The sequence below is a fragment of the Lingula anatina genome, chromosome 1, assembly GCF_051362555.1.
Source record: "Lingula anatina isolate TDL-2025a chromosome 1, LinAna3.0, whole genome shotgun sequence".
Classification (NCBI taxonomy): Eukaryota; Metazoa; Brachiopoda; class Lingulata; order Lingulida; family Lingulidae; genus Lingula; species Lingula anatina.
This window is the reverse complement of record NC_141767.1, coordinates 38,420,326-38,445,918: the sequence shown is the minus strand read 5'-3', so window position 1 is coordinate 38,445,918 and position 25,593 is coordinate 38,420,326. Positions and strand designations below refer to the sequence as shown.

Genomic DNA, 25,593 nt, shown 5'->3' with positions numbered 1-25,593 from the left:
ACTGTTTGTGACAAGGTCTTGGACAAAGTTGGGAATGATGCCTGTAACTGCTGGAACTTTTATTACACAATCTGTCTAAAATTCCTTAATAAATCTTCATCATATCATAGTTTATTACAAAATTTGGAAATTAAAAATCGTCCACCTCCCATCCCATTTATAAGTCTTAACAAGACCTTTTGCCACTGGAAACCCCATTTTAAATTAAGTAGCTTTTATGAATTTTTATAAGTTATAACTTCTGTACACTAGTTTCTAAAACATTTCATTTATGTTAGTGCAAGATTCAGTGGTCAAGTAAACTGTGAAAACTAAGATGAACTAGAAAAGCACTCAAAGAGGGAATTCTAACCTCTGCCGAGACAAACAATTGACAATTAATTACCATTACTTAATGTATTAATGGATCATTGCCAAATCTAATCATTTATCCCTTGGCCCATTTCTGAGCTATCCTGAAAAATTCATCAAAATCTGTACCTAATAAACCTATTAACTACTTAATCAATTACTCAATTAACTGATTAATTAATTAACTGATGAGTGGAGCATCACCAAAATCTATTCATTTCTTCCTTGGCCAATTTGTGACTATCCTGAAAATTTGATCAAAATTCGTTCATTACTTTTTGTGTGATGCTCTCCACAGACAAACAGACTGCAACAAATCACCAGTAGTATGTACAAGAAAAGCCCTGGTTGAGCACTCTTTACTAAATGAAGGCAGGAAAGGAGACCTGTTTGTTTGCGTATGACAATGCAGCTATGCAAAGCTGTTTAAGATTACGTGCTGCACTAAGTGGTCGTTTGTCGGGTTTAGTTATATCAAGGTAAGCTGATGACTTGCACAAATGTTACTTAAGTCTTATGTTTTGAAAAATGATACTTTTAGCTTGTACAATTTTCTTTTAAGAATTCTTCTTTGGGGTTGTACGTAATCCATTTCATGATCATGACATTGCTTATATGTTCCTGTCACTTTAGGCCAAAATTTGGATCCATGGCACACTTTTGTGCAGAGGACTGGAGGAAAAGTGCAAGTTACAAGCTTTTTCGCTTTCAAAATGAACACGCAAACGTTTTTTAGACATCATGCCACTTAATATGCATGGAAATCCATTTGTTAGCACCCATGATTAGCAACGTATTTCGCTGGCATGACTTCTCTCAAATCTTCTGCTTACCTCTTTCCTCCTTAAGTAGTTTGAAAATTCTTGCATTAGCACTCTTTTACATAATTTGCTAACGAATGGAAGGTATAATGGCCAGCTTGCCCATCCATGCACCAAGTTGCATGGACTCTCAATGTTTTATCATACCTCTCCTGAATTAGTTCACAGCCAGTTTTGCTGTCAACAGAGCTGAGAGTAAGGTAAAATTCAGTTGTTTTCAAAAATCCTGTGCCATGGTAAAGCACTTCATTGGCTATTGTGTTTTTTAGTTTAACACTGTGCTAAACTGGTAATGCATTGCATGGATTGAATGTCCTATTTATTTTCAGAGTATTCATACAGCCAGCATACACAATGTCCACTGTCAGTGTAAAGAATGTCTGCAATGATGTTATTCAATCAGAAGAAGACAAGAGACTGTATAGAGGTCTGGAGCTGACCAATGGAATGAAAGTACTGCTGATTAGTGATGAGACTACGGACAAATCAGCTGCTGCAATGGATGTACATGTTGGTCAGTAAAGTTTTTGTTTCAACCCTCCCTCCCACTCCCTAAAATGTTCATTTCATCTTTACTTGCATAGGAAATCAGGGATGCATTTATTTTGCATTCTGAAGAGAATAAAAAAAGCTTATTCTAAAAGAAGTGCATTGTAAAGATGGATTTATGGAGGGCTGAATAGCTGCAAGAGGTCAGACTTATGTGTCATCCTCATAATATTCATAATATTGACTGTCTTATCAATAAATCTTGGTAAACTTTTATTCAAATTTCTTAATTAGTACCACCAGCGTGTACGCTGGCGGTACTCATGGTTTTAGTCCCGACCCGTCTCGTACAGCTCCGCCGGCTCCTGCGGCTCCTGCGGCTCATGCGGCTCCTGCGGCTCCGCAGGATGGCGTTGGATACAAGTCACCGTTACCGCTTCTCCTTCTAGACCGCAAGGACCTATGTCCCCATCTCTTGGATTTAGGTCACATATAATCTCAACTTGAACACCCTGGTTTTTTTGTCTCAGTCGGTGCATTGGCCTGGGCGTGGCGCTCATTGTAACGCACCCTTGTCAAAATTTTTGAAAATTCAATGCTAAATATCTCCAATACCGAAGGAATTATGGGAAAAATTTCTACAGATGGCTGACCGAAAGTCATATGTGGAGATTTCAAATATGCCCTTGGATTTGACCTTTGACCTTTATTTCAAGGTCAAACGGGCCAAAATTTTCTAACAATGGGAATTTTTTGCAAAAAAATTATTATTTTATGCCAAGTTTCAGAAACTTCACAGATCTAACTTATAATATTATGGACAGGTGTTACCCTTAGGGTTTTCTTTCATCTTCGTGAGTTTGGGGTCAATCGGTACATTTTCACGGGAGCAGCGGCCATTAAATGCCGAAACTGAAAACTCTCCAATTCTGGAACTGTTAAAGCTAGAGACCTCTTGTTTTTTGCATTTTGTAGAGCTTATCAAGCGCAACACTGAAGGTGGTGTCCGTTATTTGTTTTCGATACTGCTTAGGCATTGCACTTTATCGAAAAGTTCAACATCTAATATTTAGTGGTGAAAATAAAAAGTGAAATACTACAAAATTAGCAGAGATACGCCCATAGTTACTGTTGAACTTGAATAGGAAGTCATATTCTTGTAATCTAACTGTGACCTTGAAATTGACCTTTGACCTACTTTTCATGATGAACTGCACTTTGCAAGTTTTCTGATTTTTATATCTCCAAAACTGGCAAAGATATGCCGATAGTTACTGTTGAACTTGAATAGGAAGTCATATACTGGCAATCTAACTGTGATCCTGAAATTGACCCCTGACCTACTTTTCACCATGAACTGAACTTTGCAAATTTTCCAGCCCTAATATCTCTTAAACTGGCAAAGATATGCCCATAGCTACTGTTGAACTTGAGTAGGAAGTCATGTACTGGCAATCTTACTGTGACCTTTAAATTGACCACTGACCTACTTTTCTCCATGAACTGAACTTTGCATGTTTTCTGGCCTTTATATCTCCAAAATTGGCAAAGAAATGCCCATAGTTACTTTTTAACTTGAATAGGAAGTCATAAACTGTGACCTTGAAATTGACCTTTGACCTACTGTTCACCTTGAACTGAACTTTGCATATTTTCTTGCCCCTCATATCTTCAAAACTAGCACAGATATGCCCAGTGTTTCCTCTTTTGTCAGCATATATGCAACACTGATAACACATTTCAAGTAAAACCAATAGGCCTATTGTCTAGAAAATCACAGGAGTGATCATTGTTAGGAAAATACAGGTCAATTGGAAAAACCGCTTGATTGGACCATTTTTACAGTTTTTTTTTTTTTTTTTTTTTTTTTTTTTGCATATTTTGAGAACTCTTGTTTATTGCATTTCTTAGATCCTGTCAAGCACAAGACTGGTGGTGGTGGTGTCTTTTTTTTTTGGCTTTCCATCTGAATGTGCTTACTCCAGCTGGTGGTACAATATCCAGAGGCGGTATCGCCTCTCTGATCCTCTAGTTTCTTATATTGTTAGCATTTTACAAATTTGTATTTTTTTAACACAGGGCACATGTCAGATCCTGATAACCTTCCTGGTTTGGCTCATTTCTGTGAGCATATGCTGTTCCTTGGGACTGAGAAGGTAAAGTATTTAGATAATCTAATATCAAAAATAGAAAAATGAGTGAAGTGAAAACTTGCAGTCAGCATTATGGAATCTTAGTTACACTGGTTTTGATATGAAAATTTAAATTTTATCTGTTGTTAAGATGTCACATTTATTGTAAACGTCTTATATTATTGTAAATTTCTTATGTTTCAGTATCCATCCGAGAATGAATATAACAAGGTAGTGTATTTAATTTATATTTTTCAAGCTGAACATCTCAGTATTTTGCTTCCCAGACATAAACACTTTGCTGTCATTAAGTAAAAGCATACCTCTTTATTCTACATGATGAAAGATTTTTATTGCCCAAAACATGGATAATATAGCTACACTATTGACTTATCCATATCCTACTGACTTATCCTATTTCTAGTTCTTGAGTGAGCATGGTGGTAGTTCCAATGCTTTCACCAGTGCAGAACACACCAACTACTTCTTTGATGTTGCACCAGAACACCTGAAGGGAGCTATGGACAGGTGAGACTGCCCCTATATTTTGTGGCTATGCAGCAGTGGGCTCTCATTCTCTCAATAATTGTAGTCAAAAACAAAGTGATTTATTTATTTATTTCAGTCTGAAGTCAGTTGAAAAGTGTAAATAATTTTGTCCAACAAGCACACCTGAAATATCTTCATGGAGGCTTGTTATCATGATAATTATCACAATAACTAGAGATTGAGATTATTTGTAACAAAAGTGAGAATGTTTTATTCTTGATAGTTCTCAATGTTGAAATATAATATAGTATCTTTGTTTTAGGTTTGCCCAGTTTTTTCTTTGCCCCCTGTTTACAGCCAGTGCTACAGAAAGAGAAGTGAATGCAGTGAATTCAGAGAATGATAAAAACATTCCCAATGATGCATGGCGGTTCAATCAGTTGGAAAAGGCCACTGCCAATCCTAAACATCCTTTTAGCAAATTTGGAACAGGTAAGGAGCTGATTTTGTATGCATATATACAAACTTGTATGATCTGCTTAAGTATGTTGATACTGAATATTTTGTTGATTTTTTACAGTTTGAAAATTAGTCTGATATTAGTTTGATATTCAAATAAATTCTGTTTAATTTTTTTTTCACAACAACAAAGGCAACAAATATACACTGGAAACAAGACCAAAGGAACTTGGAATTAATACCAGGGACGAGTTGTTGAAGTTCCATTCAAAATTTTACTCTGCCAACATCATGGGTTTGTCTGTTTTAGGAAAAGGTTGGTAGTGCATCAATTGTGATTAATGTAGTCACGTTTTTAGTAAGTTATTGTTAAAGGTATTTTTAAGGAAGAAAGTCCATAGTCCATTGCTTGATCAGTGACATTGGTTTAATCAGTTATTAGATACACAACTTCTATTCCTTGTAAATCTTACTTACAGAGTCCCTAGATGAGCTTCAAGAAATGGTATTGGACCTCTTTAGTAATGTGGAGAATAAAGAAGTGGCTATCCCTGAGTGGCCTGAATCTCCCTATGGTCCAGAACAGTTGCAGGTATTATTTATTTTTTGAAATAGTTATGCCATTACATTAGATGAGTTAGTTTTACTGTGGATTTTACATACCAGTATGTAGTGTTAAAACTATGCCTGATTGTAATATTGATATTATGATTTGAATGGCAGGCCATGTTCCACCTTGTTAAGCTCCATAGTTCATCACAAAACACGATATAAGGACTTGCTGTTTAGATTACATTAATACTATTACAATGGGGCTGTGAACTTGGAATTAATGATTTATAATGTGAAATATTAAGTTAACTGTTTTAATGTACATTTCTATTCTAGGTGAAGGCATTTGTTGTACCAGTAAAAGATATAAGGAATTTGAGTATACTTTGGCCTATTCCTGATTTACAGGAGCATTACAAATCCAATGTAAGTATAAAGACACAACAGTACCCTTACTGCGAAAGGTAGAAATAGGTTGATGTAGAAAGATGAAAAAAAAAATATAGAACAAATTGTGTGGTCTGTGTGGATCTTGTAACAAAATTGATAGCTTTATTTTAATGGTCATTTGAATTTAGTTATATTAGGTTATTCAAAGTTTATTTTGAACAAGTCCAGGGTAGACAGCATATGAACTCCTTTGAATTCAGTGTTATTAAAGCCTTATTTTATGTTGTTTAGCCTGGACACTACCTAGGCCATCTGATAGGTCATGAAGGACCAGGGAGTCTCTTGTCAGAGTTGAAGGCAAAGGGTATGTCATATAAATGAATTCAGTCAAAATGAAAGACATGTTGATCATTAGGTTAATTAATAAAATATATTGTAATTATTCCCCCTTTGACAGTCAAAAGATTCAACTGTAAAGTTGTAATTGTTTGAAATGAATAACATTTTTTTCTGTTTACACTTGATGAAATGCATTTATTAATGTATCTAGAATTTGATGAAGTATGTTAATTATTTGCTAATGGGTTATGTTCACAGGATGGGTTAATACATTGGTTGGAGGGCAGTCAGGAGGGGCCAAAGGGTTCATGTTTTTCCATGTCAGTGTCGACCTCACTGAAGAAGGAATAGGTAATATAAAATGTACCTTTATCTTGATCTTTATATTTAATTTCTTGTCCACATGGAGCAATCCTACTTATACTTTTTTAAAGAAAAAATAACGGCACTGTGAATCGAAATAGGGATATTTTGCATCTTGATATTTGTAAGTGCTGTTTGAAGAAATGGTTTTGTGCATGTAAATTGGACTAAAAGAATATCTTTCTTCTAATTTTCCTTTTACAGAACATGTAGATGACATCATTACTTTAGTATTTCAATACATAAAGATGCTGAAGAGAGAGGGACCTCAGGAATGGATCTTCAAAGAGCTTCAGGTAAAACCAATGTTTTTTATTGATTTGTTTATTATTTTAGTTTTTGTTTCATACTGTATGTATTCTCAATATTAAGATATCTAGGGTATTAATTTTGGTTGGGTGGGTTGGGATGGTATAGGGGTTTCAGGCTTGGTCTTTTTGCATAACCAGCATCTTTTATATGTATATATGTGTATGCATGTATCCTGTTATGTCCTTGTACCTGGTAATATTACATTTGTTATTTGAACATGGTGAGAACATTTGGTTTTTTGAACATGGTGAGATAATAAACTTAGTTTGGATCTTTCTCAATTTCTATACAGAATGAAATTGTAAATGAATTTCCTAGTGCCACTAAAATCCTTGATAATTGTCAGTTTTATGTGTGCCTGCTTTTACAGGCTGTAGAAATGATGTACTGGTACTGTTTATATATAAAATGTACATCAAATTCTATTGCAGTTCTTTAACTTTTCGTGTTATATTAATTTTTTAGGAGTAATAATTCTGTTCTAGGTAGCAGTAAAATGAGGAAGACTAGGTACTAGTTAACAAAAGTCAGCAAGCATCCAGCTTCTTTTCTATTTGTTAATTTCAGGATTTGAGTCATATGCAGTTTAGGTTTAAGGACAAAGAGAGGCCTCAGGGATATGCTTGCCAAGTAGCCTCAGTGCTTCATGTAAGTATTTATTCATGTTTTTCGTTGGCACATTATATACTCAATGTGTCTTCTGTGTTTACAGGAGCTTAAAAAGATAAGGTTCAGATTTCAAGATAAAAGCCCGCCAAGAGCATATGCCTGTCGTCTAGCTAAAATACTACATGTAAGTATTTGTGTTGGCCATTCCTGCATTTTGAATGTTAAACCTTTTTATTATTAGGGCATTGTACATATAACTGTATTCCTTTCATTTGGCTTTTCCCACAATCATAAACTGTTTGTGGCCTTTTATGTTTCAAACAATATATGATTCACTTTATATCTTATTTATGTGTAACAGCTATCTGCCCAGCTTTGCATAAGCTTCTTGTGTGCATTGTCTGCATGAGGTGGAGTATTATAGTTTGCATGTTTCATCTACTTATCCAAACTGTTATTTTTCTTAATCTTTATTTTTTTTTAGGAATATCCCCTTGAAGAAGCCTTGAGTCATGGCTATCATTTGACAGATTACCGACCAGACTTGATCAGCTTGGTGCTGGATATGCTTACACCAGAAAAGATTCGGTAGGAAAGATTACTTAAGAAGTGTTTTCTAAGTGAAAATTGTTGGATAAAACTCTGTATACCTATTATCAGATTGCCACAATCACAAACATACAAAAATTTAGATAAGATGATAATACTAATTGACTACCAACTTTTATTGTTATTTTTAAAATGTGATTATAATTACCATGTATCATAACAAAATTTAGAATCTGCATTTATCATACTAGTGTTTTAGTGTTTGCCTCCAGTTACCATCTGTGCTAGTCTTTTTTTATTTATAGAGCTAATGTCTTGAAACATTGAGATAAACTGTGTACTAAAGATGATAATCCTAATTTTTAAGACAGTTAGTAAATCCTGTTGTTTTTTTAGGGTTGGTGTTGTTGGTAAACAATTTGAGGGTATTGCAGAGCAGAAAGAGAAGTGGTATGGCACTGCCTATTGTGTTGAGAAGATACCAGGAGAGCTGATACAGGTAGCGTTTGTCCATGGGTTTCCATATGATTATTACTGTTTTTTTTTTTTTTTTGACAGTCAGGCATCCTAAGTCTAGCTATAAAGACTGCCTGTGCATAAAAACATTATTGCCTGCAGGTCATTGAGCACACTAGAGTCTAATTATAAGTATGTGTTATCTGAAAGCAGAAATACAGGCCAGTAACTGCTGAACAAATTTACACAATTTTATTGGCATGGGGCCAGTTTTAAGATCCCAAAAGGACATTGTAGTTAAGAATCTTCATGATAAGCATATGCCTGATACATATTAATAGCCTGTTAGACAGTCTTGTTATACCATGTAAAATTGAATATGAACCCTCTTTTTCAGATGTGGGAAAATGTAGATTATCACGAGAACTTGAAGCTGCCGCAAAAGAATCAGTTCATTGCCACAGATTTTAATATTGTTCCAAGAGAAAAAGAAGTAAGTTTACTTTGTAAATTTTGAAGCTGATTTGACTAAATAATGTAGGATTTATATTAAGGCAAAGATTAAGTAGAAATTTTCTGATGTGTTTTAATATAGACTAAAATATATACATAAAAAGTCCACATTTTATACACCTCGAGATACAATACCTGGAAGCAGGCAATCAGATTTGCACATCTCATCATTAGAAAAATGTCTATATGATTTGATCTTTTTAAAAAAATGTATTCCCAGTCACAAATTAAAGTAATAATTCGTGAGTTTTCCTTTGTCTAAGGCAACTTCTAGCCCACAGGTAATTGTGGAGACTCCTCTTAGCCGGTTGTGGTTCAAGCAAGATGACACTTTTCTGCTACCAAAGGCATATTATGCCTTTGAACTTAACAGGTAAGTTAAGTCCTGTTAATCATGGTTTGAAGATTTTTTCCATTTGAAGTTAACATCCAAATTACTGATTTCAGAAGTTCCATAGAATCAAGCCATGACATAGAATGTTGATTTTTACTTTCATCATGATTATTAAAATATTGAGAGGGATTGGTGAGGCAGTGCTTTATATATTTTTTATAATGAAATAAGTAATAACTGCCGATGCTATAGCAGAGTATCCACTACTTAGAATGCATGGAAAAATTACATTGCAAAGTATTCATTATTTATCTCCACCTTTGTTTTAGTCCCTTGGCATACATGGATCCACTACACACCAACTTAAATGCAATGTTCTGTGACCTATTTAGAGATGCATTGAATGAGTACGCCTATGATGCTGAGCTAGCAGGCCTTGGGTATTCTCTCTTGGGAACTGTGTATGGAATATATGTAAGTCATTTATAATACAACTTGTATACTTTATGCAGGTATCAATCTGAATAGGTTAATTGAGAAATGCACAGGTCTTTTAAGACTTGAAAGTGTTCTAAATGTTATAAAAGCTAGCCATATGAAGTAGTCTGTGCAAATGCAGATTGAGATAGCAATGTGCAAGGAAAGATATACCTCTTTGGTAAAGCTTAATTGTTGAGTAAAAGACAAATTTTCTCCTCATTTTAGCTCGGTATCCGTGGATATAGTGATAAACAACCAATACTGCTGAAGAAGGTGATGGAAAAAATGACCACATTTAAGCCAGATCCAAAGAGATTTGAAATCTTCAAAGAAGCTGTAAGTATCCCCATAAGTGAACAGAATCACTTATTCAGGTGTTCAAAATATTTGAAAAAATGGTTTAATCTCTTTGATATAGATATTGGATCTGACAATGAAAAATCCATGATACAAATGAGGATGGAATCAAATGGAGGACTGAAATTTTATCAAATCAAATCAATGTGATTTTGACTCATGACCAATTAATTCTAAGCAAAAATGACTTTTGAAAAGCTATTCTTGATTTTCTATCAGTCTTGCCTTTCATTGAATTAATGTATCAAGATGAAATCACAAATGACACAGTTTTCTTTTCTATATGTTTGTATAGTATAAAAGAAGTCTAGAAAATTTCCGAGCAGAGCAACCTCATCAACATGCAGTGTATTACACAAATCTGGTTACTAGTGAACAGATGTGGACAAAGGAGGAACTATTAGATGCTCTCGAAGGTGAGTGATTTAAAAAGGCTATATCAAGAAAACATAACTCTTAACTGAATACGCTCTAAAAGGTTAATCTGGGATTTGTTTCCAACAATTTTGATTGTCAAACAACTTCTCATTGCTTATTTGAAATTTCAGATATAACTGTGGAGAGACTTACGGCTATGATACCACAGTTCCTTTCAAGACTAAATATTGAAGGTCTTGTGTATGGAAATGTCACGAGACAGGTAAAAGACAATATACAAATTTCGCTGGTGACTTTCAATAGCACAGAATTGTTGAATGCAAGTTTATTTTTAAATTGAATTTTTTTAAAGATAACTGTATATAAAGGCACTAAAGTACTACTAATTAATGTTTTTAAGAGAGCTGAAGAGGTCCTAGATATCATCCAGAACATGCTGAAGGAAAACTGTGATACGAAACCACTAGCACCAAGTCAAAAGAAACGTTGGAGAGAGGTGCAGCTCCCTGATGGTAACTAATGGTTTCTAAGACAAATGTAGCTATTCAAAACTGGGGTAGAATTCTGGATGTGAGAATAATAAATCTCTTTAAAACTTTGATCTCCTCTTCCATGGTGATTTCATGAATGACTCACTTTAAGTTCTACTGTCAGTGTTACAGAATTATCACAGTTATTTTGAGTTAGCAATGTTTAATACATATGTAATACATTATCCTTATATGCAGGTTGTTCCTATTTATACAAGTCCACCAATGACGTACACAAGAGTTCTTCCATAGAGGTTTATTACCAGTGTAACCTACAGGAAACTCACAGTAATGTTCTGTTGGAATTATTCTGTCAGATCATCAGTGAACCCTGTTTTAATATACTACGAACACAAGAACAGCTAGGTATGATTAGTTTATCTCAAAATTGGCTAAATAGGCAAAGCTAGTGATGTTAAATGCAGGACGAAACACTGAAATTAACCAAGAAATCAATTTGATCCATAATATGTGTACAAAGTATGTACATTCCTCAATTACCGAGTCATAGACCAGGTGTCCAATGCTGCTGGCAAGCATATTTGGGGCCATTTGTTGAACTTTGCCAAAGAAATGTTGGTTAAATATAGTAGCTAGTTTTTGCACAGGGCTGCAAATACATCACTCTTACATACAGTAAATAATTCTTATCGTTCTTATCATCAGGAAAGAAACGGGTTCAAAGAAGTGGGGGGTGACACACATATGTTGTAAGACTAGTGCTCAATTTATGAGTAGGATATATTAATATGTTACAGGTTACATTGTGTTTAGTGGTATACGTAGAAATAGCGGTGTACAAGGACTGAGAATCATAGTGCAGTCAGACAGGAGTCCAGAGTATGTGGAGAGCAGAACGGAGGCATTTCTAAAGAAAATGGAGGCAAGAAGGCATTTCTTTTCACTGTGAATCTTCCCAGTATATGGGAATGTCTAAATGTTCAATGCATTATTTATTTATGCGTGGCATCTATTGCCCTAGTGCATTTGTGTTTGATATTGTTTACTGTTTTTTAAATATGAGGTGAAAAAAAGGAGAAAAATAGATTAGGCAGTTTTGATTATTGAAGTATAAAGGGATTGTTGTCAAACTTCATTTCACTTAAACCATATTGAATTTTTCAGTCCTACATACTGGAAATGACTGATGATATATTTAAAAAACATGTAGAGGCACTTGCAAAAAAACGTTTGGAAAAGCCAAAGAAAATGTCAGCACAGAATGGAAAATTATGGTCTGAAATCAACTGCAAGCAATATAACTTTGACAGAGGTTTGTTAGAAAATGTTGATTCCATTCTCTCAGTCATTGTCCTTGAAGTTTTATATTAGAATAAGACATGAGACATGAAGTAATATTTGCAAATACCTATTCTGTCTTCTTCATGAGATGGTCAGTAAGAAATAAAAAGGATTTTTCTTTTGGGAGTTGAAGCAATACACAATTAGAAATGTTGCTTGAATAATGGTTCATGTTGTTTATTGCATACAGGATCCACCTCTTTTTGCAGTTCTTTCATTATGCTGTGTATCTCTTACAATAATTTCTAGATGAAATTGAAGCAGCCCACCTAAGAACTCTCACCAAGGATGATGTTATGCAATTCTATAAGGTAAAAAATTATTTGTGACTTTGTTCAGTATTGGTTGTATTGTTATGATAGTAAAACTTTAAGTTCTTGAGGCTACCCCCCCCCCCCCCCCCCCCAAAAAAAAAAAAGTTGATTTAAAATTGATAATTGATAATTTCTTTGGGGGGGAGGGGGGAGTTGAGCCCCAAGAAGTTAGATTAGCAATTGAATAAGTTTAAGCACTCACTCACTCTCAAGGGAGTTACAGTGCATCACCACCACTTAAATGTGTTCACGATGTTGTTCTGTTATTCAAATAGGAATTGATATCACCAGAGGCTCCAAAACGGCACAAGGTATCAGTACATGTGGTATCCACTGCTAAAAAGACAGGCAGTGGAGACGAGGTATCTGATGAAGTGGTGAAAGAAATAGCATCACTGAACATGGCAACTCCGGAAAATGCAAAAGAAGATTCTAACACAACTGATGAAATCAAAGTAGCTGAGGTAAGTCATTTCTTTCTTATCAAAATATCTACTTTTGATTTATCCATTTTTAAGGAGAGAAAATGCTAAAAATTGACAAGTCAAAGTATATTTATTAAATACATGAGTTTCTTGCAGAGTGTGAAACATTCATAAAAAAAATAAGAGATTTTGATCATATATTTGGTTAATTGAGAAAAAAGTAGGTTGCATTACTTGTTTTTTAGCAAGTTTTTCTTGAACAGAATTCATTGCCATTGTGGGCCTCCATTTTCATTCTTGAATTTTGATGTTTATTTGCAACTGATTCTGTGTCAGTGTTGTAAAACATTATATAATCAAATCACACAATACTAATGAATTGAAAAACTTGAGTCTCTGTTCTATTTTTTCAGCCCATCCTTATTTGTGATGTTTGCGACTTCAAGCAGGAGCTCCCATTGTTTCCATTAGTGAAGCCATTCATTAACCCTAGCAGCACCAAGTCAAAATTGTGAAAATATTCAAAACTGTATTAATTGTACCACCAGCGTTAGCGCTGGCGGTACACATGGTTTCGGTCCCGTCCGGATCGTTCCGCCGGCTCCGCCGGCTCCGCCGGACGGCTACCGTTACCGCTTCTCCTCCTAGACGGTAAGGGCCCCCGTACCCATCTCATGGATTTAGGTCACCTATAATCTCAACTCGTTCCACGTAAAATTTGGGCTTTGTCGGTATTGGGGTCTGGGTGTGGCACTCATTACAATGCACCCTTGTCTAAAAATGGCAAAATTAAATGCTAATTATCTACCCTACGGAAGGAGTTATGGGAAAAATTTCTATAGACGGCTTTCCAAAAGTCACATGTGTAGATTTCAAATATACCCTTGGATTTGACCTTTGACCTTTACTTCAAGGTCAAATGGGCCAAAATTTTCAAAAAAATGAAATTTTTTACGAAAAAAATTTTTTTTGCCCTGTTTTTCAGACACTACACAGACTTAACCAATAATATTATTGGAAAGTGTTACCCTTCAGGTCATCTTTCATCTCCATGAATTTGGGGTCAATCGGTGCATTTTCACGGGAGTAGCGGCCATAAGATACCGAAACTGAAAACTGTCTCTAATTCGGGAACCGTTAATGCTAGAGACCCATTCTTTTTTGCATTTTGTAGAGCATGTAAAGCCCAACACTGAGGGTGGTCTCCGTTTTTTTCTATTCCATACGGTTTTTGAGTTACGCTGTATCAAAAAGTACATATTGGTGGTAAAAGCAAAATGTGCAGTACGGTAATGGATAATAAATTTTGAACTCTGGAAAAATAAAACATAAGGCTTGGCAAAGCAGACAACTTGTGTTCAAAAATGACATTATTTCATCAAATTTGAACTTCTGAAACTTCAGAGCACCTCCTTTTTCAAGAATTTTGACCAAAATGACATTTTCTTTATTTTAATTAATTTTTTCTGTACGAAATTTAAGGCACATTATGGTAACTCCAAAATTATAACATTTAGTCCCTTATATCTCCAAAACTGGCAGAGATAGGTCCATAGTTACTATTGAAGTTGAATAGGAAGTCATATACTGGCTATCTTATTGTGACCTTGAAATTGACCTTTGACCTACTTTTCACCATGAACTGAACTTTGCAAATTTTGCTTCCCTTTTATCTCCAAAACTGGCAGAGATAGGTCCATAGTTACTATTGAAGTTGAATAGGAAGTCATATACTGGCAATCTAAATGTGATCTTAAAATTGACCTTTGACCTACTTTTCACCATGAACTGAACTTTGCAAATTTTGCTTCCCTTTTATCTCCAAAACTGGCTGAGATAGGTCCATAGTTAGTATTGAACTTGAATAGAAAGTCATATACTGGCAATCTAAATGTGACCTTGAAATTGACCTTTGACCTCCTTTTCACCATGAATTGAACTTTGCAAATTTTGCTTTCCTTTTATCTCCAAAACTGGCAGAGATAGGTCCGTAGTTACTATTGAACTTGAATAGGAAGTCATATACTGGCAATCTATATGTGACCTTAAAATTGACCTTTGACCTATTTTTCACCATGAATTGAACTTTGCAAATTTTGCTTTCCTTTTATCTCCAAAACTGGCAGAGATAGGTCCGTAGTTACTATTGAACTTGAATAGGAAGTCATATACTGGCAATCTATATGTGACCTTAAAATTGACCTTTGACCTACTTTTCACCTTGAACTGAACTTTGCAAATTTTGCTTCCCTTTTATCTCCAAAACTGGCAGAGATAGGTCCGTAGTTACTATTGAACTTGAATAGGAAGTCATATACTGGCAATTTATATGTGACCTTAAAATTGACCTTTGACCTACTTTTCACCATGAATTGAACTTTGCAAATTTTGCTTTCCTTTTATCTCCAAAACTGGCAGAGATAGGTCCGTAGTTACTATTGAACTTGAATAGGAAGTCATATACTGGCAATCTAAATGTGACCTTAAAATTGACCTTTGACCTTCTTTTCACCATGAACTGAACTTTGCAAATTTTGCTTCCCTTTTATCTCCAAAACTGGCTGAGATAGGTCCATAGTTAGTATTGAACTTGAATAGAAAGTCATATACTGGCAATCTAAATGTGACCTTGAAATTGACCTTTGACCTCCTTTTCACCATGAATTGAACTTTGCAAATTTTGCTTTCCTTTTATCTCCAAAACTGGCAGAGATAGGTCCGTAGTTACTATTGAACTTGAATAGGAAGTCATATACTGGCAATCTATATGTGACCTTAAAATTGACCTTTGACCTACTTTTCACCATGAATTGAACTTTGCAAATTTTGCTTTCCTTTTATCTCCAAAACTGGCAGAGATAGGTCCGTAGTTACTATTGAACTTGAATAGGAAGTCATATACTGGCAATCTATATGTGACCTTAAAATTGACCTTTGACCTACTTTTCACCTTGAACTGAACTTTGCAAATTTTGCTTCCCTTTTATCTCCAAAACTGGCAGAGATAGGTCCGTAGTTACTATTGAACTTGAATAGGAAGTCATATACTGGCAATTTACTATGACCTTGAAATTGACCCTTGACCTATCTTACGAAGAACTTAAATTTGATTGTACCATATATATTTTTTGCAAAAGTTTAAAAATTCTTGTTGATTGCATTTTTACAGCTTGTCAAGCACAAAACTGGTGGCTGTGTCCCTTATTTTGTGTATGTGGGGGTCTATACGAATGCGCTTGCTTCAGCTGGTGGTACAATATTCGGAGGCGGTATCGCCTCTCTGATCCTCTAGTTGTTGTTGTGTTTGTTGCACTATTGCTGCACCTCATTTTAGGGAAAATCATTTTAATCGAAAGCTGAAAGAGCCCAAGAGGGTAACAGTATATCACAAGATACTTTTATGTAAAATATCTATTCAGATATTCATTCTTAAATTCTAGTTTTGCCAGTGATGGTATTTTTCGTGTATTTAATTAACTGTAAAAATAAGTTTTTCAGAGTGTAGTAGTAAATCTTACTCACTTGGCTGTCAGTGTAATAGATCTGATTACATATTAACGTTTTAGGATCTGTTTCATTTGTTGATCCTCAGGTTTTGACACCATATCAGCACATTAACGATCATAATGATTATGAAAATGGACAGCATCACTGCATCTTATTCATAAGCCATCACACAATTTTACCTCTCATTTCTAAAGGCAGATGAAATATTTTGTGCACATTTACTTTATATTTTAATGGGGTGATATTTATTTAAAATTCACATGAAAAGATTATTATTATTATTATTGTTAATAATAATTTCACAGTAAACCAACTTAGTACATTGTAAGTTGTTGGCAATCATCACAAGTTCTTATGCAATACTTTGGTGAAGTCATTTGCTTTAGAAAATAAGAATTTTTGAGTCCAATCTCCTTCATGTTGGTAATATATGTGCATTTATTAATTACTATACCATATTAAAATGATATTATAGATTTTCAGTGTTGCTTAAAGTTACATATGAAGTGAAAGCTTTGCCACTTAGCCTGACCAAACACCATCATAATTTCACATAGCATAACTGAATGAAATACCAAAGGGTATTGTCTCATATTTAGAAAGAATGACATTTCAACAGATATTTTTTGCCTTTTTTCTGTACTGTTTACATAACCCTTGGTTGTTTTTATCAAGTCTTGTCTGAATATTGATGTCGTTGCCTGCACCAGTAATGCGCCATGCATTACTATGTCAGTTGGCAGACTTTTACAAACTGGAGGGATGGATGGATAAATAAGCCAAGTTTGGAACCAGAAATTTGAAAAAGGTGCAGTTTTGAAGGTATTTTTTGGCTGATCACAGGTTTAATTTGGTTTATCCCTTGATATGTCAACTATATTTGAGAATTATAAGAAACGAGTAGAAGTGGTTTATATAATTGATAGGGAACCCATGCTCACTTCATATGCAACTTTTATAAGTCATCCTGTGTTCAGATAGTTATGGAATCATTTTGGTACCATTAAACCAATCAATTCATGGAGTTGACAACTGTTGTGTTGGTATCATGAATTGTACATTTTTGCATCTGTAAATGTTAATTTTTATGTACAGACACAGATGTGTCTGTACATATTGCCATCACCTGCGTCTGTCGTCGCCGTCGCCGTCGCCGTCGCCGATCATGTCGCCGTGCACTTTCAGCGTTAACACCATAAGTGGAAGACAGTTTTACTTTTTGGCTTTATATTTACAGAGCTGATGAATATTCATAAAACGCAGGTCAAGTTCGAAAATCAGCATGATCGGGCCATTATTGTAGAATTTATGCTGTTTTTTCACTTTTCAGCATATATGCAACACTGTTAACACATTTCAAGGAAAACTGATAGGCCTGTTGTCATGAAACTCACAGGAGTAATCAATCTTACTAAAACACAGGTCAAGTTCGAAAATCGGCATGATCGGACCATTATTTTATAAGTTATGCTGTTTTTTCACTTTTCAGCATATATGCAAAACTGTTAACACATTTCAAGGAAAACCCATAGGCCTGTTGTCATGAAACTCACAGGGGTAATCAATCTTACTAAAATGCAGGTCAAGTTCGAAAATCAGCATAATCGGACCATTATTTTATAAGTTATGCTGTTTTTTCACATTTCCTCAGATTCAATTCTTAGGCATGTTAACAGTCTCTTTATTTAATTAATAAGATACGTAAAAGTGTTTGTTTGACATTTCCTGCATCTTTACAACATTGTTAGTTGATTTTGTAAAAATGATGGTAAACCTGTAATCGTGTATTGTGTAATAAGGTGTCAAAAATGGAAATAAACTCATATCATTGCAGTTTGTAAGATTCAATCATTCACTATGTTCAGAAACTCAGAATGGAGGAAATTGGACATTTGACACTGTTCTATTGATATTTTTCCCATCTAATCAATTTTCTTAGTTGATCATATAAAAATGGCAGTAAACTGTTAATTTCGTTTTATGTTAAAAAAGTGTTAAAAATGAAAAAAAAAAAAAAAAAAAACATTTCAGAACAGTGCTGTCTTGTTTACATTTTGGCATTTTCAAGTTGTGACTTTGAAGTTCCATGGGCCTGAAGGCCTTTGCTAGTCACATTTTCTGAATATCCATAATACTAATATTTTATTATTAAAAATTGATGGTCATTATGCTGTTAAACGTTATGTAATATTGCATCAAAATTTGGAAAAAAAATATTTTGGGCACTGCTCCCATGATGACCATTTAAGAAAAATCATGTCACTTACTGTTCTCAGACTTACAGGAAAGAAACATGGGACTAAAATACAGCTTCAGTAGGCAATGCAGTCTGTTTGGTAATTCTTTCTGCTAGTTAAACAGTTTTTTTGTGAAAATTTAATTTTTCACATATTGGCATTTTCAAGGTGTGACTTTGAAGTTCCATGGGCTTGAAGACCCATGCTAGTCACATTTTCTGAAAATCCATGATACGTATATTTTATTATTAAAAATTGATGGCCAAACGTTCAAAAAAGAAATACAGGACTAAAATGCAGCCTGAGTTGGAAAAGCAGTCTAATTGGCTTCTTTTTCTGGAAGTTATACATTTTCAAAGTGTGAACTTGAACTGCCATGGGCCTGAAGCCTTATGCTTGTTACACATTTTACTTACATTGGTATTACCTGTTGAGCATAATTAAAATTTGATGTTGAATTTGCAGTTTAACATAATGTACTTTTGCATCAGAATTGACAGTAGCCTGTTTTGTGCATAGTTATTTCCTGCTTTTTGTCTGTACATTTGACAGCTTTGCTGCCTTGTTTTCATTTCTTTACAATTTCTTAAACATATTAGTGTTTTTATTCTTGATTTCACCCGAGATTTACATATTCAGTACACGCAGTTTGTCATGATGACATCCAATAAATGATAAACACCTAGATGTTCAGTTTTTGTTTGTAAGTTTACACAGTTGATCCCACTGATTTTTTACATCAATATTTTTCCGCAGACTGAGGAACATTCTTAACAAGGTATCATTGTTCTAGAAATCTCTTAATTTTGCAAGTCTGACAATGATTACCAAATCACATTCTACTAAAATGTTTTCCAAATCAGTCTTTAAAATCTCCAAGCTACCTTGGGTCAAATGATAAGCTACGGTAGGTTGCTTAACCTAATCACTGCATTTTACTTTATAAATTGTAAACCATAATCATGATCAGATTATACATGGTGTGATGTAGAATTTACATTAGTCTCTCCAATGTCCCAGCAAATGTTAAGTGATAGAAATAAATGAGACATTAAGCTCTGAAGACATGGTTTTGAAATGTAGATAGTTGAAGTTTTGCTTTTCTTGCAATCCTAACTTCATGTCCTCCCAAAATGCACCTCATTTGTACCTCTTCTTAAAGCTTATACAAAATACAAAAAGAGCCATTAACAGTTAGAGGGCATTTATTCACAGATTACATTTATCAACAATCCTTGACTTCGAATGAAATGCTTACAAATAAATTGTTAGGTAGCTCACTATGAGACACTTCCTTAACCATTTTACTGGTACTTTCTTGCTTTTTTATCATTCCCAAAATCATCACTTGCTTGACGCCCAATACTTAAAACACAGTATCCATGTATGTCTGTGCCAAGTAACTGTTCTGCATTAATTTGCATACTTGGTTATGAATAAAAGGAAGCATACCACTCAAGTTATATCCTGCATTCTTTAAAATATAGTATGAATTCATGAAATGGGCCAAAAACAGGCCCAGTGCAGTAGCCATAATATTATCTGTCACCAATATATTTCTGTTTAATACAGATCATAGTAAGAAGTGATTCCAGTGTTAAATGCGTGAATCATAAAATGTTTCATAAAAAGACTTACGGAATACATATGCACTTCTAAATTAATTTATGCAACAAAAATGCATATCTTTTTTTAAAATCCTAACCAATACTACTTAATTTGACCTTTTACCTGCCAAACTTCCTTTTTAAATAAATCTGAGATGAAACACATCAACTAAATAGTGTTTGAAATAACATCAGATAACAAACCATGTGCAGAAAATGAGAAACTATCATGTGATAAACAGTAATTTCTCTTTTTGGCAGAAAGTTTTAAAACTGGCAATACTTGTCACTTAGTAACTGTGCCAAATATCCATATTAGTGTGGTGGTATGTTAATTAAAATCCTTACTAATTTGCAAAGCACAAAATGTACATGTTAATATTAATCTTTTTAACAACAAACTTTAAACAGTATCTCTTTTGAAAAAAAAAAAAAAAAACTATAAACCTCTTCATTAAAAAAAAAATTCAATCAGTATGTTGAAGAAGTACTCAGTGAAATGATTTAATAATGTTTAAGGTATATCATACATCAATACACTTACTGCATATCCCTTCTACCATCAATGAAAACTCAATTCTTTAAATATAATCTACATGGCTTAGTCTCAGTGTACGCGTCAAGTTCACTCTGAATCTGATGGATAATCCAAAACCTGCCTCTGAGCTTGTCTGTAATACTGTTGCTGTTTGTAGTATATCTTCAATACCCCTTTGATTAAAATGAATGCTACTCCTCCCTGAAATTGATTAAAAACATGGTGAAAATCATTTCTTTAAGAGGTTTAAACATACCAAATCACTTACGAACTGAAAATGAAAAATAATGTTTCTAATGCTGTCACTTTAAATAATATATAAAGACCTTCCTTTTTCTACCAACATATACAATTACACTATCATACTTATAATATATTTTGTGCTTAACAATTGTCATATTCAAACTATTTCAAATAAGTATGTTTTACATGCTCTCTTACAATAAAACACATGGTTGTGTCTCTATTATTATAAATATATTGTTTACACTCTACACCTCACCAATTGAGGATATAGTTGCTCAGTTTGGTTTCAATTTGATGTGTATGCAGATGATTCCCAGATATATGTTATATGTGAAAATCCTTGTGATGAAAAAGCAACTATTGAGGCTTGTGTGAATGAACTTAGATCTTGGCTCAAGTCCAACTACTTAGTTTTTAATGATGAAAAAACTGAATTAGTCCATTTCAACTTTAAGTTTTCCAAAGACAATACTGCACTTGATAGTATTAGAGTTGGGGATTTTTTATAAAACCAACAACAGAAGTAAGGAACTTGGGTGTTATTTTTAATAACAAATGTGAAATGACATCACACATTAACAAAGTATGTAAAACAGCATATTTTAGTCTCCAACGGCTATCCAAGATCTTTCACCTTATTAACACCAAGCAAACTGAATTACTCAGCCATGCATTTGTAACCTCTAGACTGGATTATTGCAATAGCTTATTGTTTGGAATACCTAACTATCAAATGGAAAAGCTACAATCAATTCAGAACTCTGCTGCTCGTCTCCTCTGTAAAGCTCAGAAGTCCGACCACATCACACCAATTCTGCGAAACCTCCACTGGCTACCCGTGTCTCAACAAATAGTTTTTAAAATGTTATTTTTGACTTTTAAGATTTTAAAGGGCGACTGTCCATTTTACTTAAACTCTACCATAGAACTTTTAACTCCTATCAGATCACTTCGATCTAGTGGACAACTTCAACTTAAGCGAAAAGACACAAAAAAGACTCTTAAGACATATGGACACAGAAGTTTCGAGATTTGTGCACCGATTTTATGGTCTAATTTTATCACAAGATCTAATGTGTCTCTGGATGACTCATATTACTGTTTTAAGAAGAATTTAAAAACTTTTTTATTTAAAGAATACTTTAATTTACAGCATCTTTTTAGTTTTTAAAATTTTTAAGTATTCTGTTTTTAGTCTATACTGGCTTTAATTTATCTGTGGAGTTATATTTTTTATGTAAACAGCGCTGAGACGCATGTGTAGCGCGGTTTTAAAGAAGTGTATTATTATTATCATTATTATTAAATACCAAATGCCATTCTTGCTTTGGTTGCTTGCAAATATATGCGTGTATGCAAAACAATAGCTTTGAACAAACACTTACCATAAGAGTTCTCTGAAAATTGGACCTGATATTACCAAACATAAGTTTCCCGGCCATTGTAGCCACAGTGGGAAGCACCAGAGCTCCACACAAAACTCGGGTGGCAGAGACTGGATCTGAGAGAGGGCTCGGCTGAGCTGGAACACGCTGGAGTCGATTCTGGGCTACATTGTAAACATATAAAAACTGGATGCATTAGTGGTGTTAGTAAATCAAGAAATAACATATTGGTATAATATTTTTCTAAACTCAAGTTGATTACTGATGTCAAAGTATTGGGTATTGGTTTCAAAAATACTGTGTATATCCAATCACCAGAAAAGAAAATATTGCAAATTTTTTAATATGTAGGCAAGGAAAGTTGGTGTAAAAAGAGGTGACAATGAAATATCACACATAATGTAGAGATGATCACAAATGACTTACATCCTGGGAATAAGAGATTGAGGAAAGGCACTTTTGAAGAATGTTTCCTCCATATTTTTAAGAAATAATCTTCCCATCGCACCATTTTGGATAGGATCAACATAACTGGTATGGCAGGGAGGATCAGGAGCAGAAACAGTGGGTCTGCTTGTTCCATTTTGGACTGACCCTCTGTATGTCCAAATACCTAAATAATTAAATGGATTACACCCTTTTTTCAATGTGCTAAATGAATATCCCTTGGTTCAAAACTATTAAAAGTGTATAGAGATATTTTTTTATAAAACATGAAAATTTTACAATCAAAAACAATCATGGTAATTATGCTATAATAGTTATTAGCATTAAGCAGTACACAACAATTTTTTTTGCTGTATTGCTGAAATTAACATATCTATTGTTAAGGTTACATAGCAACCTGCATCACAGTCAAAGCTCCATATGTTACAGCTGTCCAGTATACTGATCCAACAAATATCCCTCCAGCAAGAAATGGGCATGTTTTGTAGATTATTCGATCAGCTACATCCATGAGGTAAACAACTGAACCTATAGAAAAGAAAAGAAAAAATGCCATATTATGCTAACTTACTTTTTTCTTTTCTATAATTAAAATATTTGATTTAAAAATCCAAAAGGTATGTTGTAATTGACTTTGGGTTTCATAATAACAACTCAGTAAAAAAAACTCAAACATTAAAAAAAACAACATTTGATTACTTCAAAGAAACCATAAGGTTTAAGGTGCAACATGATACAAATATAACAAACAATTACAAATTTTCCTAGTATCCTAACAGTATCCCACTTTGTAGTTGACAATCAGCAATCTATCAGGATCTGAACTTAGAAATATTTCAGCTATGTAACATGTACCTTGAATATTAACATGTCTATACACACTTTCTACAAGAAAATAAGAAGCTTTAAGGAACAAAAATACCATGCATGGTCCTCTTAACCTTTAAATTCTATATATTTAAAAAAGGAAAACTTGCCTAATTTTGGAAAAATTATTATATATTCTGTATTGCATTGTGGGCATGATACTTTGGCTGTGCTGTTTCCTCTTTGTTTTTCATCGATCCATCTCTGCAAACAGGCCTGATGAACCCATTTTGATGTTCCTTTACACTTGCAAGGCTTGACCCAGAGGGCACTGCGGTCATCTTCATCAGTGGCAAAACAAACCCAACAGGTGCGTCTAAAACAAAGAGGTTTCTTAAAATTAAACTTACAAAAACTATAGATCTCTCAGAGAGCACAGACCTATGATAACAAACATGTAGATTATACGTAATGTAATGAAATAAAAAATGTAACAAAGTTATAACACTACAAATTGAAAATGCATTAATTATCATGTCATCCCACCATCATCTGATACACATCCAAACTGCCTACTGTACTTATGCTAAAAAATATTAGAAGACCCAGTTCAAGCTGAGATTGTTATCACTTCTTTCCTTCCTGAATATAATTGTCTGTCCTGAAAATGTCATCAAGATTTGTGAAGAAGTTGTTGAAACATCTTGTCCAAATACAAATCAATATCCATGAAAAAAAAAACTATTTCGGAATACTGGGATTTGTTATGGAAAGGTAATATGTGGGCATGTTATGTTTGGAGGTACTGGTATGAAGTCTTAGCTTTTTCAGGTTTTTCTAATCTCAAAAATTGGTGACTTTCATCAATGTTTCTGCTATTCAGATGAACTGGTTTTGCTTTTTACTGATTTTTCATGTTAATAGATTTACCCTTGAAATGACAGCAACTCTCTTTCAATGGGCTTGCATGAAATAAGAAAAAAAAAAAAAAACAGAAAAACTTTACGAACACTTCCAAACTAATATATTTCTGGTAGCAGACACAATGATCAAAGTAACCACATAACGAATTAAGAAATAATCAAAGACTTGTAAGTTGTAAATTCAGGTTGAGGGGGGGGGGGGGGGGCATACTCTGCATAGACACATTAGACATTACCTCAGGTCCTCTTCTAGCTGCGTTTGTACCTGTGCTCGTGCCATGGCTTCAGATCACCGATATTGTTTCACTTTTACAACAGTCTTGTTTAAGATGACAGTTCTCTTCCGGATTCAACTAGCCAGTCTAGTAAAACTGAAGATCTTGTGTAGACTGTTCAATTTTTTTGTCGACGCCGTCAAACATAGAAGTCCGCTGACTGCTGTGTTCTGCCGAAAATGTTAATTATGTCATCAAATAAAAGTGTCCTACAATTAAACACCCATTTTGACCCTATAAAAAGTCAGCCATATAGAACGCGTAAAATGTTTACTAAGAGCTAGGTCTCTCGATAACTCGTAATAAGGTCAGTCCATGTTACCATTATCAAACCGGAACTAACTCTCCCCACTCCCATAATCCCTTAGTGTACCGAGTAACCAAAAGCGGAAACAAGGATTGAGGGGGGGGGGGGGGGTCACAGATTTAAAAGTTTACCGTCCACTGAATCGGCATTTTTTCTTTTCTATTTCTTTCTTTTCTTTTTTGTTTATATTTATAAATCATCCAGACAACGCAAGAAAGAAATGAGGCTTTCCAAATTTTTTGCAAGATATAAATAATTTGATATCCGATATCTCTATGAATTTTTAGAGAACGTACCGGTACGTGGTCGTTCCTCATGGAGAAACCAAAACAATTTTCAGTTTTTTTTCTCGAAAATAGGCCTAGGGCAT

General features: G+C 34.2%; 2 protein-coding genes across 5 annotated transcripts; one reads left to right on the top strand and one right to left on the bottom strand.

Moving 5' to 3' along the window:
- Nucleotides 1-661: 661 nt before the first annotated feature.
- LOC106168930 (insulin-degrading enzyme) lies at nt 662-19,373 on the top strand. 4 transcript variants are annotated; one of them, XM_087001594.1, is made up of 29 exons: nt 662-830; nt 1,502-1,686; nt 3,741-3,817; nt 3,998-4,024; nt 4,218-4,321; nt 4,605-4,774; nt 4,935-5,057; nt 5,221-5,333; nt 5,630-5,719; nt 5,975-6,047; nt 6,281-6,373; nt 6,590-6,681; nt 7,265-7,345; nt 7,791-7,894; nt 8,252-8,354; nt 8,709-8,804; nt 9,088-9,197; nt 9,488-9,632; nt 9,864-9,974; nt 10,291-10,411; nt 10,544-10,635; nt 10,774-10,885; nt 11,102-11,269; nt 11,662-11,786; nt 12,029-12,176; nt 12,455-12,516; nt 12,795-12,983; nt 13,358-13,484; nt 16,241-19,373. In XM_087001594.1, the coding sequence occupies exons 1-28, from the start codon at nt 718-720 to the stop codon at nt 13,457-13,459; spliced, it is 3,129 nt and encodes a 1,042-aa protein (XP_086857720.1). In that variant the 5' UTR covers nt 662-717; the 3' UTR covers nt 13,460-13,484; nt 16,241-19,373. The 4 variants fall into 4 exon arrangements, with proteins under 4 accessions (XP_086857720.1, XP_086857721.1, XP_086857719.1 ...); XM_087001596.1 differs by adding an exon at nt 985-1,036 and having other exon boundaries at nt 723-830; nt 13,358-19,373; XM_087001595.1 differs by lacking the exon at nt 7,265-7,345 and adding an exon at nt 7,410-7,490 and having other exon boundaries at nt 13,358-19,373.
- Nucleotides 19,374-19,875: 502 nt separating this feature from the next.
- LOC106180938 (E3 ubiquitin-protein ligase MARCHF5) lies at nt 19,876-25,272 on the bottom strand. Its single transcript, XM_013565114.3, has 6 exons — nt 24,878-25,272; nt 23,889-24,094; nt 23,309-23,439; nt 22,891-23,077; nt 22,465-22,628; nt 19,876-21,034 (listed from the first exon to the last, which is right to left on the bottom strand). Exons 1-6 carry the CDS (start codon nt 24,919-24,921, stop codon nt 20,921-20,923), a joined length of 846 nt encoding a protein of 281 aa, XP_013420568.1. The 5' UTR covers nt 24,922-25,272; the 3' UTR covers nt 19,876-20,920.
- Between the last annotated feature and the right edge of the window lie 321 nt (nt 25,273-25,593).

Coding starts and splice junctions, on each gene's coding strand:
- LOC106168930 (XM_087001595.1), top strand. CDS start 718: ATGAAGGCAGGAAAGGAGACCTGTTTGTTTGCGTATGACAATGCAGCT. Junction 3,818..3,997: donor TGTTCCTTGGGACTGAGAAG/GTAAAGTATTTA, acceptor CTTATGTTTCAG/TATCCATCCGAGAATGAATA. Junction 10,636..10,773: donor ATGGAAATGTCACGAGACAG/GTAAAAGACAAT, acceptor AATGTTTTTAAG/AGAGCTGAAGAGGTCCTAGA.
- LOC106180938 (XM_013565114.3), bottom strand. CDS start 24,921: ATGGCACGAGCACAGGTACAAACGCAGCTAGAAGAGGACCTGAG. Junction 24,095..24,877: donor CAGCTAGAAGAGGACCTGAG/GTAATGTCTAAT, acceptor TCTTTGTTTTAG/ACGCACCTGTTGGGTTTGTT. Junction 21,035..22,464: donor ATTTTCAGAGAACTCTTATG/GTAAGTGTTTGT, acceptor AATCAATTTCAG/GGAGGAGTAGCATTCATTTT.